We start from the raw sequence: 17172 nt of genomic DNA, 5'->3' as shown, positions 1-17172 counted from the left end.
AAATGCTTTCCAGAATGGATAGACCAATTAATAGCTATAACTAACATTATACTACTGAATTCCTTTTCCCAAAGCCCCTCCCAACACTTATTTTCTCTTTTTGCCAGTCTGATGGGTAAAAGGCAGAACTCCAAGAGTTGCATTAGGGGTAGCTAAGTGGCTCTGTGGATTGAGAGCCAGATCTAGAGATGGGAGGTCCTAGATTCAAATTTGGCCTCAGACATCTCCTAGTTGTATGACCCTGGGCAACTCACTTAAATCACATTGCCAAGCCTTTATCGCTCTTCTGCCTTAGAACCAATACACAGTATTGATTCTAAGATGGAAGGGTTAAAAAAAAAAGAATTGCTTTAAATATTCTAAGTCTATTACAGAATAATGTAATGTACCCAAAAAGGGAATTTCTTATACCAAAGAAAGCAAAAGCCAAGACTCCCTTCTCTCCCTATAACAAACCCTAAATAATTTGAAGTAGGAAGTCAGTCATAAATCACAGGCTCCTATACTAAACTGACCTTAGAACTTGTTTTGCCCATTTAAAGTCAGAGTTATCTATCTAGAAATGGAATATACAAAATGAATCTCAGCCCAGCAGGAATTCCCAATTTCATACAAAGAAGTCTAACCTAATATAAAATCTTGATGCAAATAAATTAATAACACTAAAATGTATTAAGTGTCTAATTTTAAGGGAAGGATACGATGTTTGCTTAATATAGGGTGATTCATATGATAGGTTATAGCCAAATCTAGATTTTTCATAAGTAGGAACATAAATAAAAAGAAATAAAATACCTTATTTCTTTCTGGATTTGCATATATAAAGAAAAAAAATGAGATGAAATTGATTTTTGCTTAAAATTATTTTTCATATAGAACCCCAGTATTTCAAGCTGCTGCTTTTCCAACTTCTGCATTATTTACAATTTTCAAAAGTTTTTAAAAGTTTTTTCTGCTAGTACTGTAAATAGTAAATAATATAATAGCAAATAATAATACTGTAAATAGATACTAATCTTTTGCCCTAACACCTATTTTATATGAATAAAAGTTTCAGAGCTGGTAAATATATTATAGGTTAAAGAACACTATAGTTTATTTTTTTTAAATGATATTTTATTTTCCCAATTACATCTAAAACACTGTTGTTTAAATAAAAGAAAATGCAGGTAAAGTATTCACCATCTATAATACAGTGAATACTGTATTATACTATACTACTTTTGATATAGAAGTTTCCCTGAATTGTCTTGAGAATAGACCATAATTTAAAAGCAAATATAAATTAAACTTAACTTTCTTATTCAGTTTTATATGCTTTTACTATTTAACAATTCTAGGAAAGATAAGCAGAAGTAATATTGTAAAAGTTTTGAAACCAAATAAAATATCCAACCGAAAGCTGGAGTCAGAGCTTTAAAGAACGAGGCTGACACCAGAACTCTTTTTTAGAAAAAGTAAAATCAGATACCACTCAAAACACAGGGAAAGTATAATTTCTTTTTCTTTAAAGAAATAATGAAATACAATGACAACTTCAATCCAAGGCATTTAAAGTATAGTGTGATTTTAACTTAAAGATTTGGAACTATGATACTTTACAATCTTTCCTAGACATCTGAATGTCACTTATTGTATGGAGGAAAAGTTGAGGGTATCTGTTCTTAGGAATTCAAGGAATGCATCAAGTGAAATTTGATTACTTCTAACCTCAAACTGAATGCCTAAGCAGGCCTTGAATTTTCTGGGCCCTATAGCTGTAAATCTTCAACTGGGTCAAAAGTAAAACATTCACAATACAAATATATCCTTGAAATTAATGTTGTCAGCAAAAGAAAACCTAAGCTTCTAAAGTCATAGATGGGTCTTGATTTGGTCCATAGCTAGCATTTATTTAGCTCTTTAAAGTTTGCAAAGGGTTTTATATATGTTAACTCATTAGATCCCGAGAAAACAGACAAGAGAGGTTAATGTTTTGTACAGGGTCATATAGCTATTAAGTGTCTGAGGTAAAATTGGAACCCAGGCTCCTTGATTCCAAGTCCTGCATTCTCTTCCCCTGCATCACCTTCATAGACATGTTTAACCAAAATATAGCCTGTGAAGATTTACACTCTTGAATTTGGGGCAAAAATTATATTCATCACATTTAACAAAAAGAAATTTAATTTTCCTTCTAGAAAGAAAACAGCCCAATATAGGTTATTTACTGAAGTAAGAGATTAAATAAAATTGGTTGGGTGGGTTTCCTTATGAATAGATAGATCATACCTCCTTCAATGATTCCCTGTGCCTACTAAATGAATAACAATAATAATAAACATTTACATAGTACATACTATGTGCCAGGCACTGTGCTAACCACTTTACAATTATCTCATTTGATCCCCATAACCACCTTGGGTCACAGATACTATTATCACTCCCATTTTACATACAAGAAAACTGAGGCAAATAATTAGTACCTGAGGCTGGATTTGAACCTAGGCCTTCCTGACGCCAAGTATAGCCCTCTTATCTGCTTGTACCAAACCTACCTTCTTCATATAAAATAAATAATAGACTATCTTTTCCCTTCCCTTCCTAGGTGACCTCATCAAACCAGGAGGTTGAATTATTTCCAGGCAATCTCTACCCTGCTTATAGCACATATCAAACTTGATCTCCTGTAGACATCTAAAAAAGTCAGCACGTATAAAACTGAACCCATTACTCACCCTCCCCAATTGCCTCCTGCCCTGGCTAATTTCCTTATTAAAATTATAGACTAATACCGTTCTCTCACATACACAGCCTTGTGTCCTGACACTGCCACCACCATGATGCAGACCCTCATCATCTCACACTAAGATTTTTGCAAAAGCCTCATGGTATCCTTTGTCTCAAAGTCACTGCATCAGTACACTCTGGAATGAGCAAAGTGATCTTTCTAAAGCATTGTTCTGACCTGACCTAGGCCTACCATCTAATAAATACCAGTGGTTTCCCCTACCTTCAGGATTAAATATAAAGCCTCTGTTTGGCTTTTAAAGACCTTTATGTCCTGGCCCCTTCCTATCTTTTCAGTCCTCTTATGCCTTCTTCCCCCATTCCCCCCCCTACTCTATGATCCAATTATACCAGCTTCCTTGATGTTCCCAGCAAAAGACTCTCTCCATCTCCCAACTCCTTGCATTTCCAATGTCTATCTTCTATGCCTAAACTTCTCTCTCCCCTCCTCTTGACTTTCTTCAAGCCTTAGCTAAAAATCCAACCTTTTGCAGACTGACTTTTGTAACAATAGCGCCCCCCTCCACCCCCATGGATGTTGACAGAAGGGAGAGAGAGAGTCTGTGTGGTGACTCAGCACTCTCCTGGGGCCAAATATACACTGGGGGACTTTAAAGGGGTGTCACCCCAAAACTGGGTGACCTAGATTGTCGTGCAGTTCCACAAGAGTTGAGGGCAAGGCTTCTGTACAAGAGAAGATAGGTGGTAATCCAATCTGATCCTAAATAAGGATGGGGTTCACTCAAACCTCCCCCCAACCAGATCGTTTAACTTCACAGCGGGTGGTCTGGCTCAAATATGGAGGCAACCAAGTTGTGATTCCCCTCTCCCTTATTGTCTCTCAGGCACACAGGAATGCTATCTGACCATTAAATGGATTTTATTATTCATAAATCAGGGATTAAGGAAAGGGGTGAAGGGCAGAGGGATTTTGGGGATGCCCTCTCTTCGCTATTCCTATGGGGTCCGCCACTTAGGCAGGAATCCTAGTGGTTCCAACTCCTAAGCTTCTCTCCCCCCTTCCCCTTCTATTTCTATTTTCTATTTATATCCTTTCCTTTAATTGTAAGCTTTAACTGAAAAGGGTCTCTCAGCAAGGATGGGTAATGGATGAAGGAGACTAAGAGATTGCTCCCAATGGAGTCCAAAATCTTAGCTGACTAGATGGTTGTAGTCTTGAAAGATGAATTGTGATGAAATGGCTGTGATCAGGGAATCAGGGTTTCAATTTCCAAGAGAAAGATCCTCAGGAAGGCCTCCAGACTGATCAGAGCTGGGTTTTCTGCCTCTTCATTCCTCCTAGCCCTCAGCCCCAAGACTTCTCTTTCCTCCTGGGAGAAATTCCCCAGAATCCTCTGCTGGTTTCAACTGCCATCAACTGCCATCAACTGCCTTCTCCTCCTTTGGCTCCATCTCCTCTGCACAAAAATCCATTCTTACACTTTCCTAATTTCACTCTGCCCAAGCCTCCTTAAGGCTAGTGCTTTTCCTCTGCTGATTATCTCCATCTTTATCCTCTATATATCTTAGTTTGCATACAGTTGTTTTCATGTTGTCTTCTTCATTAACTTGTGAGCTCTAAGAGAGCAGAGACTGTTTTAATTCCTAGGCATAAAGGAGATGCTTAATAAAAGCATACTGACTTGTCTTAGGAAAACAACTTCCAGAGCTATATATCCAGAACTAATCTCTTTCCCAAGTTCCAATTCCTCATCACCAATTACCAGTTGAACATTTTCCACTGGATGTCATGTAGGTCAGAAGTGTAGGTCAAACTTGCTGCTCACAAATGTGTAGCCTGAGCTAGATTAAAATATAAATGGGAAATGTTCAATGAAATAAGGAAAAAAGTACAACATAGATATTGTTATTTTATAGGCTTTTAAGCCAACATATGCAGCCTTCAGTTTGACACCTCTACTGCAGGAATATTAAACTCAACAAATCCAATACAGAATTTGTTATTTTCTCCCAAAAGCCCCACCACTCTACCTAACCTTCCCTACTTCTACTGAGTACAGTACCATTCTTTCTGTCACCCAGACTTGCAACCCTGAAATCATACCACATTCAGTTAGCTCCCAAATATTGTCACTTGTTCCTCCCCAGAATCTCCTGTACCAGAGCCTTTTCTCTGTAAGAACAACCACTCCCTTGTCTAGGGCCTCATCACTTCTGAAATGGAATTCACACTTTGAAAGCTTCCTAACTGGTCCCACTCTATCTGGGCTTTCCCCACTTCAATCCAACTTCCTATCAAATCGACATTCCTTAATCACTTCCTTGTTACTTCTCTGCTCAAAAAGTTCCACTGGTTCCCTCTTGCCACTAAAATATATACAGATTCCTGTTTGGCATTTCAAGTCCTTTACAAGATACAGGCCACCCCATCTTCTGTCTCTATACCTATACAGTCTGTTCCCCATGCCTAGAACATACTTGAGCCTCACTTCAACTTCTGTCTTCAAAACTCAGCTTCTGAGACCTTTCCTCTCCTCTTCTCTCCCCACTCCAATTACTTAAATGTATATACTTTGTGTTACTTACTTTTATTTCTCTTCATCACTCCCCCACTTCACACACACACACATAGAGAAAGAAAAGCTCCTAAGGAAAATAACTATTGGAGTTTTTTGGTCTTTATATTCCCAGTGCTTAGCACAGTGCTAAGTACATAGTAGGCACTTAAATGGATGTTGATTAATTGTTCAAATTGAAAAGTTCCCCATTCCTGGAAAGCTCTTAATCTATTTAATGTCTACTCTTGTTTTAAAAAAAGCTTTGTTTTAAAATATCTTTATTACTTATGCTCTCTCTCCTTCCTTTCCCCTTATCCCATATTCTCACCCCCAAAAGAACTCATCCTTCTAACAAAAAAACCCAGAAGACATATGAATCGAATTTGGCAGCAGAGGAGTCATTCTGCACTGGTGACCTCCCACATTTCTATCAAGAGAACGCTATATTTCCTCTGGAACTAACATTAATTCATTTAACCTAAATTCAAATGCCAATTAGTATTGTTTTCCTTTATATACTGTAGTCACCGTATATCGTTATCTTCACCTGTTCTTTTTCATTCTGCAATTAGTTTATAACCATAATAAAAAGCTCTGCCCTTTTCAAAGTCAAAAGACAACTTTTCCACATAATTCCAAATTATTTTTACAGAATTGTGTTAATTTACATGTATACCAACAGAGTACTGTCTTCCTAGAGACAAACACTACTTCTTTGATTATTTTTGCCAGTTTAACACTACTTATCCTTCGATGTCCAGCTCAGATATGATCCTCTCTAACAGGCTTTCTCTGGGTCCGAGATGGTTTTCTTTCTCTACCTTGACTTTATATACCACTTGCTTGTTTTTGACATTCCTGTTTTAAACAAAGTTCACTAAGTGTTAGAGCCACTTTTTAAACTTCATATACTATAATGCTCAACACAGCAGGCCCTTAATGTTTATTTGATTTAATTATTATATAACTGACCACATATCAATGTTCAACAAATGCTGGATTTATCTAAAATCTCTAACCCCAGAAATTAGCACAGTGCCTAATACACAGTAGAGATCTGATTAAAAACTTACTGAATTAAATTGCTGAGAGGAAATAAATATAAGGAAAGCGTGAACCAATGTGAAAAGTGCACTGTAAAATTCGATTAAAATCACATTTTTGTAAAGTTTGAAGTAATTTCTTTCCCTGTATCCTCAATTTTTTTTGAAAATCATGCTTAGAAATTCAAGATCTTCTTTAAAATTCATTGTAGGAAGTCTACCCAAGTATAATGCTTTTTTTTTAAAAGATGGAAGAAATAAGAATATATTCAATGGTACATTTAAAGGCAATTTTAAAAAGCAAGTTACTAATAGTTATTTTGATATATTTAATGAGAAAAGAAGAAGTCTTCTTAAACTCCTTGGATTATTTTCCAGTTACTTACCTGCAGAGATTATAATATTACTACTTGCCCATTCTGTTTGTTTAGCTAAACATAATGAGTATTATTATTTCTTGACTTTTCATTTATCCCTGTATAAGAAACTGAAGGTTCGAAATTGCCCTTTTAGGCAAATTTTTTAAAGAGGGGGCCAAAGGAAAGGAAATGCTCATCTGTCAGTCTGTTTCTAAGGCAACTCTAAGTTTCATTGTATTGTATCCTATTCATTGTATGTCAGATTAGGAATAATGTTGAGCAACCAGATAGAACGTTTCAGGGGGCTGCAGTTTGCCCATCACTGGCCTAGGTCAGTGATGGGCAACCTTTTGAGCTTGGTGTGTCAAAATTCGCCGAAAAATCCAAGCATAATTTGGGTGGTGTGTCACTTCGAGAAAAAACCCATAATTTCACGATATTTATAGTTTAAATAACAAAAAATGTATAATAGTAATATATAACTGTATTTAACAAACCAAAATAGGTAAATTAATATAGGTAGAATTGTCATCTATAGTGCACAGAGTGTCTACACTACACTACAGCAAATGTTTCATCCTTGGCATGTGGCCCCATACTTCTCTGAATGCAGCTGCATGTCATTGAAAATGGCTACGTGTATCAGTGCTGACACATGTCACAGGTTTGCCATCACCACCCTAGACCCATGTTGGTGAACCGATGGCATGCATGCTAAAGCATGCCAAAGGGAGCCGCTCCCCTTCCCCCTCTCCATGCAACCCTGAGGACATATCTCTCATCCCCTGTCCCTCTGCCCAGCAGCCCAATGGGAATGCTTCCACCTTCCCCTGTCTGGAGTAAGGTGGAGGGCTCACATGTGGCACCAGGATTGCAGTTTCGGTACTCAGTCTCTAAAAGGTTTGCCATCAATGCCCTAGACTCTTATGACATACAAATAGCTTTCTAAAATCACTAAGCCAACAATATGATATTCTGGCCAACAAATTGTAGTTTCTCTCTATTTCAACCTTCCCATTCAAACTCTTCCTAATTAGGACATATCTATAATCTTGAGAGAACTGTACACAGCCTTTTGAACTTGGCAGGACAGACCCAAGCTTGAGTTTTGTTGGCAAAGCCTTTGAGAATCCATGTTTACCAATATGGAACTATGTTCAAAGGGCCATAAGACTATCATATACCCTTTGACCCAGCAATACTACTACTGGGTCTATAGCTCAAAGAGATCAGAGATGAGGGAAAAGGAGGTACCTGTACCAAAATATTTTTAGCAGCTCTTTTTGTACTGAGGAGATGTTTATCACTTGTATATGGTTGTAAAGAAATACTGTTGTGCCATACAAAATGACAAACAGGATGAGTTCAGATAAATCTGGAAAGATTTATATAAACAGATGCAAAGTGAAGTGAGGAGAGCCAGGAGAACAATGCATACGGTAAAAAAATTATTATATTATCAACTGTGAAGGACTAAACCACCATAAGCAAAGAAAGTCTCCAAGATAGTCAAAGATAACAAGAGATTCAAGATGAAAAATGCTATCCACAGCCAAAGAAGGAAATAGTGGAGTCTGATCACAGATCAAAGCATGCTATCTTTCACTTTATTAACTTCATGAGAGTTTATTCTATGTGTGATGTGTCTTCTATCACAACATAAGCAATATGGAAATGTGTATTGCATAGCAGCACTGGTGTAATCTATATCAGATTATTTACCACCTCAGGGGAAGGGGGGAAGGGAGGAAGGAGAAAATCTGAATCCTAAAATGTCAGAAAACAACTGTTATTCTATTTGTAACTAAAAAAAGAAAGAAAAAAGAAAGTCCAGGCTCACTTTTAGGTTCTCCTTTTGAATGTGCTTTTTCAGTGTATATTTTAACTATTAGTTTAAGTACTTTGAGGGCAGGGATTTTTTAAAAAAACTTACTTTCTTAGTTAACAACTTTAAGAAAGAAGGGTAAGAGGTAAACAATTGAGGCTAAGTGCCTTGCCTAGAGTCACACAGCTACAAAATGTCTGAGGCCACATTTGAATCCAGGACTTCCTGTATCCTGATCCAGTGTTCTATCCAGCAAGGATTGTTTTATCATTTTATTTTCAACATATCTAGCATGGTACCTTAGTATCTTCCTTGTAAGTTGATGGGTGACAAAAATTTGTTGCATTGATATTGGTACTATCCATGTCTAGTTCATAAATAAGTTTTAATAGTAATAAAATTTTCCTAATTAATATCTTATAGAGAAAAAGCATAAATTAAATTCATAAGAGAATTGGGATCCTTTATCTTATTTTCCTTTTCTGATAAATTGTTGTTTTTTTTCCTGAGGAGGTATATTTTGTAGAACACTTTAAACTTTCATTTACCCAACTTCACCCTGAGAACAAAACTTAAATAGGCAAAGGTCAAAAAGCTGGTCACCAGTCTTACCTTCCATTCTTCCATTAATATTCAATTCAAGCTGATTCCTAAGTGAATGATGTGAGTTAGAACACTAAGAATGCTGGGGATGAAACAACAAAAAAGAAAAAATCTTGCTCTAAGGGGAGTTTAGATGGGAGACAGGGGACACAAGTACAAACAAATAAGATGAGGCAATATGATGTGGGGAAGAACACACTAATAACTAATAAGATTTAGATAAAGATTCAAACCATTAACCTCAGGGCAAACACTAGAAGGCAAATAGAGATAAGTAGAAGTGAGGAAGTACTCCAGGCTTGGTGGGGTGGGGCAAAACAGGACTTGTGAAAAAAGAAGAGAAACAAAGATGGACTATTGAATTCAGGAAGCAACTAAAAGGCCCAGTGGTCCAGATTTGCTGGAATTAGTCAAAGTAAGCATGAAAGGTAGATTGAAACCAAACTGAAAAGGGTCTTAAATTGCAGGTGAAGTCTGCATTTTATCCTAGAAGGAACAGGGAACCACTGAAGATTTATGACCAAGGGAGTGACATGGCCAGATCTGTGACAGAGGAAGAATATCTGGCAGCTACATGAAAATAAACTAGTTTGAAGGTCTAGGAGAGATGGGATGAAGGCTTAAAGTAAGATTTCAGGCATAAGCAGAAATGCAACAGAGAGGTAAGGGGATTGGAAGAACAAAACATGATTTTCTGAGGTTACAGGCCTATGCTAGAAAAACATGAAGATGGTACCTTCAAAAAAAAAAATAGGTTAAGTTTGGAGGAAGGACAGGTTCAATAATAATAATCTGCAATTATAGAGTTTTTAAGGTATCCAAAGTGCTTTGTGAATAAAATACTATCTCATTTTATCCTCACAACAACCCAGGAAGGTGGATACTATTCTTCTTCCCATTTTACAGATGAGGAACTTAAGTCTTCCTGATTCCAGGTCCAGGGCTTTACTTCACCACCTAGCTGCTCCTTAAGAGCAGGAGTTGGCTTTTGCCTTTCTTGGCATCCTGAGCAATTAGCATAATGCCTGGCCCTTAAAGGTACTCTCTAATGCTACCTAGCTGACTAACTGAAGGAAGGGGAAGAAGATGGATTTAGTTTTTGAACATGCCGAATATTATATATATCTAGAAGGCAGCTGGAAATGCAGGATGGTAATTCTGACTAGAGACTTAGGAGTTATCTATAGTGAGACAACCCCACCCCCACCCCCAGGGAAAAGATGAGGTCAGGAAAGGGAGGCTACAAAGAGGGAGATGAGAATGACAAATTAGAAAAACCTAGCTCATGGAATTAATGTCTTTCAAGAGATTTTTTATTTAGTCATCAGATATATAGAAAGATGTTGACTTGTTCATTTTTCTTTCTGATGGCTCTAGTTCAGGAAAGGAGTTGAAACTTTTTCTGGTCTAGCCAACAACCTCTGCAAGGACTTTTAGTACCTTATTTTTCCCCCTCATATTTTTTCTCTAAAAATAAGGATTTTCAGGGGGCAGCTGGGTAGCTCAGTGTATTGAGAGCCAGGCCTAGAGTTAGGAGGTCTTAGGTTCAAATCTGGCCTCAGACACTTCCCAGTTGTGTGACCCTGGGCAAGTCACTTGACCCCCATTGCCTACCCTTACCACTCTTCTGCCTTGGAGCCAATACACAGTATTGACTTCAAGATGGAAGGTAAGGGTTTAGAAAAAAAAATAAAATAAAAATAAGGATTTTCAGTCTCTGACTGAAGCACTACACAATGTTATAAACGGAAGACAAAGTTCATTACTGCATTTCTATTCAAATCACGTTAAATAGCATTAAAAAATGTCAAGTTCACTTTTAAAATGTTTCAGTTCTTTCTAGCTGTTATATAAGTAGTGGAAGAGCTGAGCAAACAAGATCAAATGCAAAGTGTGAATTGATGGTAGGGAAAAAAGGCCCAAGATCATTTGTTTTTGCCGTCCTTTTTCTTTTTGCTCAACAGTAGCTGCCAGGAATAGTAGATGGTCAGGAAAGGCACCTGTTATTTTGAGATCTTTCTCCTTTATACAAATTACCCAATCCCAAGATTTCTATCATTACTAGCCTTAAAATCACTTAGTTATTAAATTCATGTAAACTCATCAGTCAAGGGTCCCAAGGTTTGTCATGACAATGGCATTACAAACTATATTTCTATGACACTGGCATATATAGAAAAACTAATGGTTAAAAGAATGAAAAATTGGGGGCAGCTAGGTGGCTCAGTGGATTGAGAGCCAGATTCAGAGACAAAAGGTCCTGGGTTCAAGTCTGGCCTCAGACACTTCCTAGCTGTGTGACCCTGGGCAAGTCACTTGACCTCCATTGCCTAGCCTTTACCACTCTTCTGCCTTGAGAGAAGATAAGGGTTAAAAAAAAAAAAAGAATGAGAAATTACAGAAAGCTCAGAGCATACATACGAAATACTGTCTCTTCTAAAGAAACAAAGTGGCACACAGTCAAAGAATGACATTAGATAAATAACTGCAGCTTTTATGCTACACTTCATAGTTACAAAGTACTTTACTTTGTATAGTACAAAGTACTTTAGACTATATTATTTTATTTATGCTTTAGAGCAACCCTGTAAAGTAGTGCTGCAAAGTATTAGTAGATAAGAACTGGAAAGGAAAGGCAGAGGCCTTTGTAGAGGTGTTTACAGCTTCTCCAGGGGGTAATACTTCATAAAATTTCACTTTACAGATGGGGAAATTGGAGCTTATCAAAGTTAACCAATTCAGTTAGAGTCCCACAACTACATCTATATCCTAGCAAGGACCAAAGCACAGTGTACCAACCCTTATCATGTTTTTTCCACCAGGCCATGCTGCCTCTCTTAAAATAATAGAATTTTTCATGACAAAAAGGATATCAAAATATTTGATGGCAAAGTAGTTCTCTCAGTTTTAGTTTCCAAGGAAACAGAAGTAAGATAATCTAAAATAAGGTGAAAAAATGAAAAATGAGGGGGAAAATGTGGGCACTTTTTATGTGCTGCTTTAATTTTGTTTCTATGGAGATTAAAGGGCAGCTCCAAAACCAAGTGTGGTAGACAAGTATTGAAATAGATATGTTTTTCTCAGCACTTTTTAGATAACTGATTAAAAAGGATTAGCTTTAAAAATCAAGTACAGATGAAAACATTTTCAACAGTCATTATATTAGCTATCAGAAGACACTACAGGCAGTCTTAATTTTCCCTAGTCTGTTCCTGTAGCATAGGGCAGCTAGGTGATGCAGTAGATAGAACACAGGGTTTAGAGTCAGGAAGACTTGGGTTCAAACCCCAGCATCAGATCCTTCACTAGTTGTGTGACCCTGGGCAAGTCACATAAATTCTGTCTGCCTGTTACTTATCTGTAAAATGAGAATAATAATTGAATCTATCCCAGGGTTGTTGTGAAGAGCAAATGGACTGATATTTGTAAAAAGCTTAGCATAGTGCCTGGCACACAGTAAGTACTATATAAATGTTAGCTATTAATAAAAACCTATACTTCACAACATACTAGCACCTTTACCTGTTCATTTGCCAGTTTCCATTAATATGCAAACAAACAAAGGCAACACTGCATTGACAGGATAGAGCAGTGATTCCCAAAGCTGCAGCTATCCAGGGAAGCAGTGATGGCTACAGGTGCATTTATCTTTCCTATTAATTGCTATTAAAATTTTTAATAGGGGCTAAGTAGTATTTTTTCTGGAAAGGGAATGGTAAGCCAAAAAAGTTTGGGAACCACTGGGATAGAGCAGCACAATGGGTCTTTATCATAAGGTATCTCAAAGAACATGCTGAATTTTAAAGTAGAGTGATAATGCAAAGATCAGTTTGTCTAATAGGTCCAATAAATTATAAAAGGTCTTAAAAAAAAACCAAACCTTACCTTCCGTCTTAGGATCAATACTGTGTATTGGTTCCAAGGCATAAGAGTGGTAAGGGATAGGCAATTGGGGGGGTTAAGTGACTTGCCCAGGGTCATAAAGCTAGAAAGTGTCCGAGGCCAAATTTGAAGCCAGCACCTTCAGTCTCCAGGCCTGGCTTTTTTTTCCATTGAGCCACCTAGTAGCCCCTAAAATTTAGTCTTAAAAGAGTTCCTCCAAGCTCTAAGAGGTTCAATGACTTGCCCAAGGATATAGAGCCAGTATGGGCCACAGCTAGGACATGTACTAAGGTCTTCCTAATTCTTAGACTAGCTTTCTATCACTATGCCGCACCACACAGAAATTCTCCACCTACTATGAAATAACTATGGTTGTATTAGACAAAACTGTATGGATATACTATATAGCATGCTACATTCCTGGTTTTTCCAGAGCTTGAGTTTGAGGCCTACTAAATCTCTGGGGATGTTTGGTTTCTTTATCATTATAGTATGAACTATATAGTTCAATCTCAGAGTTGAATTTCTTCATTTCTTTCTTCATTTTAAAATTTATTTTATTCATTCATTTATTTAATTTTAGTTTTCATTTTATTCATTTCACTTTATTAATTGAATTTATTCATTTCTTTAGTCCCCTTCTACCTCAAAAAATCTATGCACATGACATTCTCCATGTAATTTGTCATAACTTGTGTTGAATGAGTAGTAAGAGTATTGATTTTGTTTTTAAAACCCATTGGGTCTCCTTAGGACATTTAAAAAAATCTGATTTTATAACGTACTGTCTTCAAATTAAGTTACTCTTAACTAGTCTTAACTCTAAGGTGTACAAGTTTGCTGACAGCTGCATAAAGATAAAATGATTTTTATCTAATTTCTCCTTTCAATGTATTTCATGACCTCGAATAGATTTCATCGAGTGAAACTATCAATTCATTAAGTATACTATCCATAGGTTTACAGAATTTAGAGCTGAAAGGGAACATTAAGGATCATCTTATCAAAAAAATTCCTCACTTTATGGTAACATTTGTATAACCCAGTAGAATTGCTTGTCAGCTCTGGGAGGGGGGAGGGAAAGAAAATAAATCCTGAAAACATGGAAAAAAATTAAAAATTAAAACTAAAAAAAAAAAATTCCTCACTTTAGAGATGAAACTGAAGCCTTTAAGAAACTTGCAGGGGGAAGGGGGACAGCTAAATTTAGCACAGTGAATTGAGAGCCAAGCCTAGAGACCAGACATCCTGGGTTCAAATTTGACCTCAGCTGTGTGATACTGGGCAAGTTACTTAATACCCAAAGCTTAGTCCTTATGGCTCTTCAGCCTTGGAACCAATACACAAGTATTGATTCTAAGATGGAAGATAAGGGTTTTAAAAAGAAAGAGTGGGAGACTTGCTCACTCAGGTAGTTAAGTGGCAGAGCCAAAATCTAAACCCTTATCTCTGACTCCTAATATAGCATTCTTTCCTCTGTACTTATATAATTCAACCATACAAGAATTTGTATTTGCTTTTTCATGCTTAAGAAATTAAGTGAAAAAAATTTTTTTAAATTAAGTCATAGTTACTCTCTTCCATGATAGTCATTTAGTTTTACTTTCATCTTTAAGTCAATATAAATATTAAGCTATTATTACTATTACCTAATTTCTAAGATGCTCTGATGTCTTAAACCTGCCTTACAACAGGCTAACTTAATAACAACTATACCCAGTTCTGTATATAAGCTATTCCTTAATATTAGTAAACACCTTTCTACTACAATCATACAAAGTTTATACCTCTTGTTAATTTACATAACTAATTATAAATCTCGAAGACCCAAAAAGAAACTGAGAAGATTCTATTTACAGTCCTATGTACATCATTTCTAGCAGTTCAGTTTATTCCCTTGCACTGTGACAAGAACACAGCAATAGGATAAGTATCTTTGAGCTTTAGTATTTTCATCTGCAAAATGGGGATATTTATTTCACAAGATTATCATGAGAATCAAAATCAATAACCCACCGAATCCTATTCAAAAGTAAGGTATTATTTGTTTAATATTGTAAAAAGATGACATTACCAATTGATAAGTTTCTACACTAGTGAAATACGAAGATTCTCCTCACAGAGATGGGATGCTTTCCTGCAAATTTCAATAAGGCAAATATGGCCAAGAAATCTCCTCCTTAAATTGCTTTCAAAGACTTCCAGAATAAGTGGTCTATTTTTATACCATATTTGAAAATTAATTTCTTCTATGCTTTGCAAACAAAACTATCATTTGAAACAAACAGAATGAGGATATTACTCAAACAGAGTAAGAACACTGTTTTTGAAAATTTCTAACTAAAGAATAACACTGCTAGAGATAATTCTGGGGGGTGGGGAGGAATCAGAACTTCCAAAGAAATGGGGAAATTCCAAATCATTATGAGGATTTAAATTTAAGATCAATTGACCAACATTTTCAAAAAGGACAGTAGAATAGCCAAGAAAATAGACTGGGGGGAGGGGTGCACACAAAAAAAGAACTCCATAAATTTAGTCTCATTATGGTCAAAATTATTTCAGCAAACTTGCTCCTAGTGCAGTATAGCATGTGGGAGTAGTCTGAGTAATTATACTTAGGACTAAAATGGAATACAGTTATGTCCAAGAGGGGCTTTCATTGGAACTCATTTCCTTTGTATTATCAACTGCCTTCAGTACAGCTGTAGCACTGACATTTCACACGCTATGTTTTGTTTATTTTAAACTATTATCCCCACCTTTTCCTTCCTTCCTTCAATGTTAATACAGATAAAATCGCCTAATTTATCACCACACTCTTCACTGCCACCAGCCTCTGCCACTTTCAATCTTTCTCCACCAATTCCTAATTTGACTTTAAGTTCCTAAAAGTTTATAGTCCATCATCTGCACTCATTCAACAAGCATTTATTTAAGGTCTCACTAGCAAAACTCTGGGATATATTAACCGGTTTCTTTCAGGAGAGGTGATTGTGGAGAGGCCAATCTTTTTACAATTCAACCTTAGGAATAATTCGAGGCTTTACCGATGGGAAGTGAATGAATTCATTTTTTACCTTTCTCAGCCAAATTCTAATTTGATGCAGCATTCCCTAAAAGTTTATACTCCATCATCTACATTTATTCAAAGAGCACTTCTATAGGGCTCATGAGCAAGGCTCTGCAGTATAGTAACCATTTCTTTCAGATGATATTATTTGTAATCCAGTCTTGTGGATTGAGATATTACCTGCAGGGAGTGAATCCACTTTCAACTTTTCTCAACCAAATTTTAAATTAACTTAAGACTCTCCTCCCGAATAAGTTTTCAGGCCATCATCTACATTCATTCAACAAGCACTCAATTAGAGCTCAAGGGTAAGGCTCGGCACTCCATTAACTATTTCTTTTAGAAGAAAATACAATTATGAGACTCCAATCTTTTGCAACTCATAGCCTTGGGATAAATGGACTGGGATTTTGCCTGAGGGCGATGAGTAAATGAGGAGTAGGTGGAGGTGGGGGGGGGGGGGTGAGAAATTGGCAGATTTCATTCACCTACTGGGCTCTATTTGAGCACCTGGGAAGAGCAGGGAGACTTAGATGTTCAGAACATGGAAGCCCAATAATTAGGGTAGGTGAACAGCTCACTTTACTTTCGCACACGTGTAAGGAGAGGGGCGTCCCACCCAAGGTCCAGAAGAAGGCCCAGGGCAGGGCTGATTGGCCTGGGGAGTCGAGGGGACCGGGTAGCGCCACTTCGCCTAGCCTCTGGCCCAGCTACAGGCTAGATCCTCGGCAAGGCTCACCCTCCCTGGATCCCCGGCGTCGGGCGGCCAGAGCAGGACAGCGCCGGGGCTGCGGGGGCTTACCGTCGGGAAACTCCCGGTCGCTGATGTGCTGCAGGTGCGGTCCCTCGCCTCCGGCGGGGTCCGCCTCCTTGGGCTCGGCGGCCGCCAGCACCGCATCCCCGGCCGCCGCGTCGTAGGCGTCCAGCCGGCGCTCCGGCCCCGCCGCTCCCGCGCCCCGATTGAGTTTGGGGCTGGCATCCGGGGACACGCAACAAGTCACCGTGTTCCCCATGGGACACCCCCACGGCTCCCCGGCCCTCGCGTCCTGCGGCTCACCCCCACGCCGCTCCCGGATCGCTCTGTCAGCCCGCCCGCCCT

The 17172-nt window shown here is 37.8% G+C and overlaps 1 protein-coding gene across 4 annotated transcripts in view; it reads right to left on the bottom strand.

The window, feature by feature from the left end:
- Nucleotides 1–17086, bottom strand: part of CCNYL1 (cyclin Y like 1) — a 71484-nt gene extending 54398 nt beyond the window's left edge. For 3 of the 4 annotated variants that reach the window (XM_044670690.1, XM_044670691.1, XM_044670693.1), the window contains exon 1: nt 16876–17086. In XM_044670690.1, coding sequence (XP_044526625.1) covers nt 16876–17086 — 211 coding nt within the window. The remainder of the gene's footprint in view (nt 1–16875) is intronic. The other variant, XM_044670692.1, reaches the window with a different exon arrangement.
- Nucleotides 17087–17172: the final 86 nt, after the last annotated feature.

The sequence above is a fragment of the Gracilinanus agilis genome, chromosome 3 (genome assembly GCF_016433145.1).
Source record: "Gracilinanus agilis isolate LMUSP501 chromosome 3, AgileGrace, whole genome shotgun sequence".
NCBI lineage: Eukaryota > Metazoa > Chordata > Mammalia > Didelphimorphia > Didelphidae > Gracilinanus > Gracilinanus agilis.
Note: the sequence above shows the minus strand (reverse complement) of the source record. Positions and strands in the feature narration are given on the sequence as shown.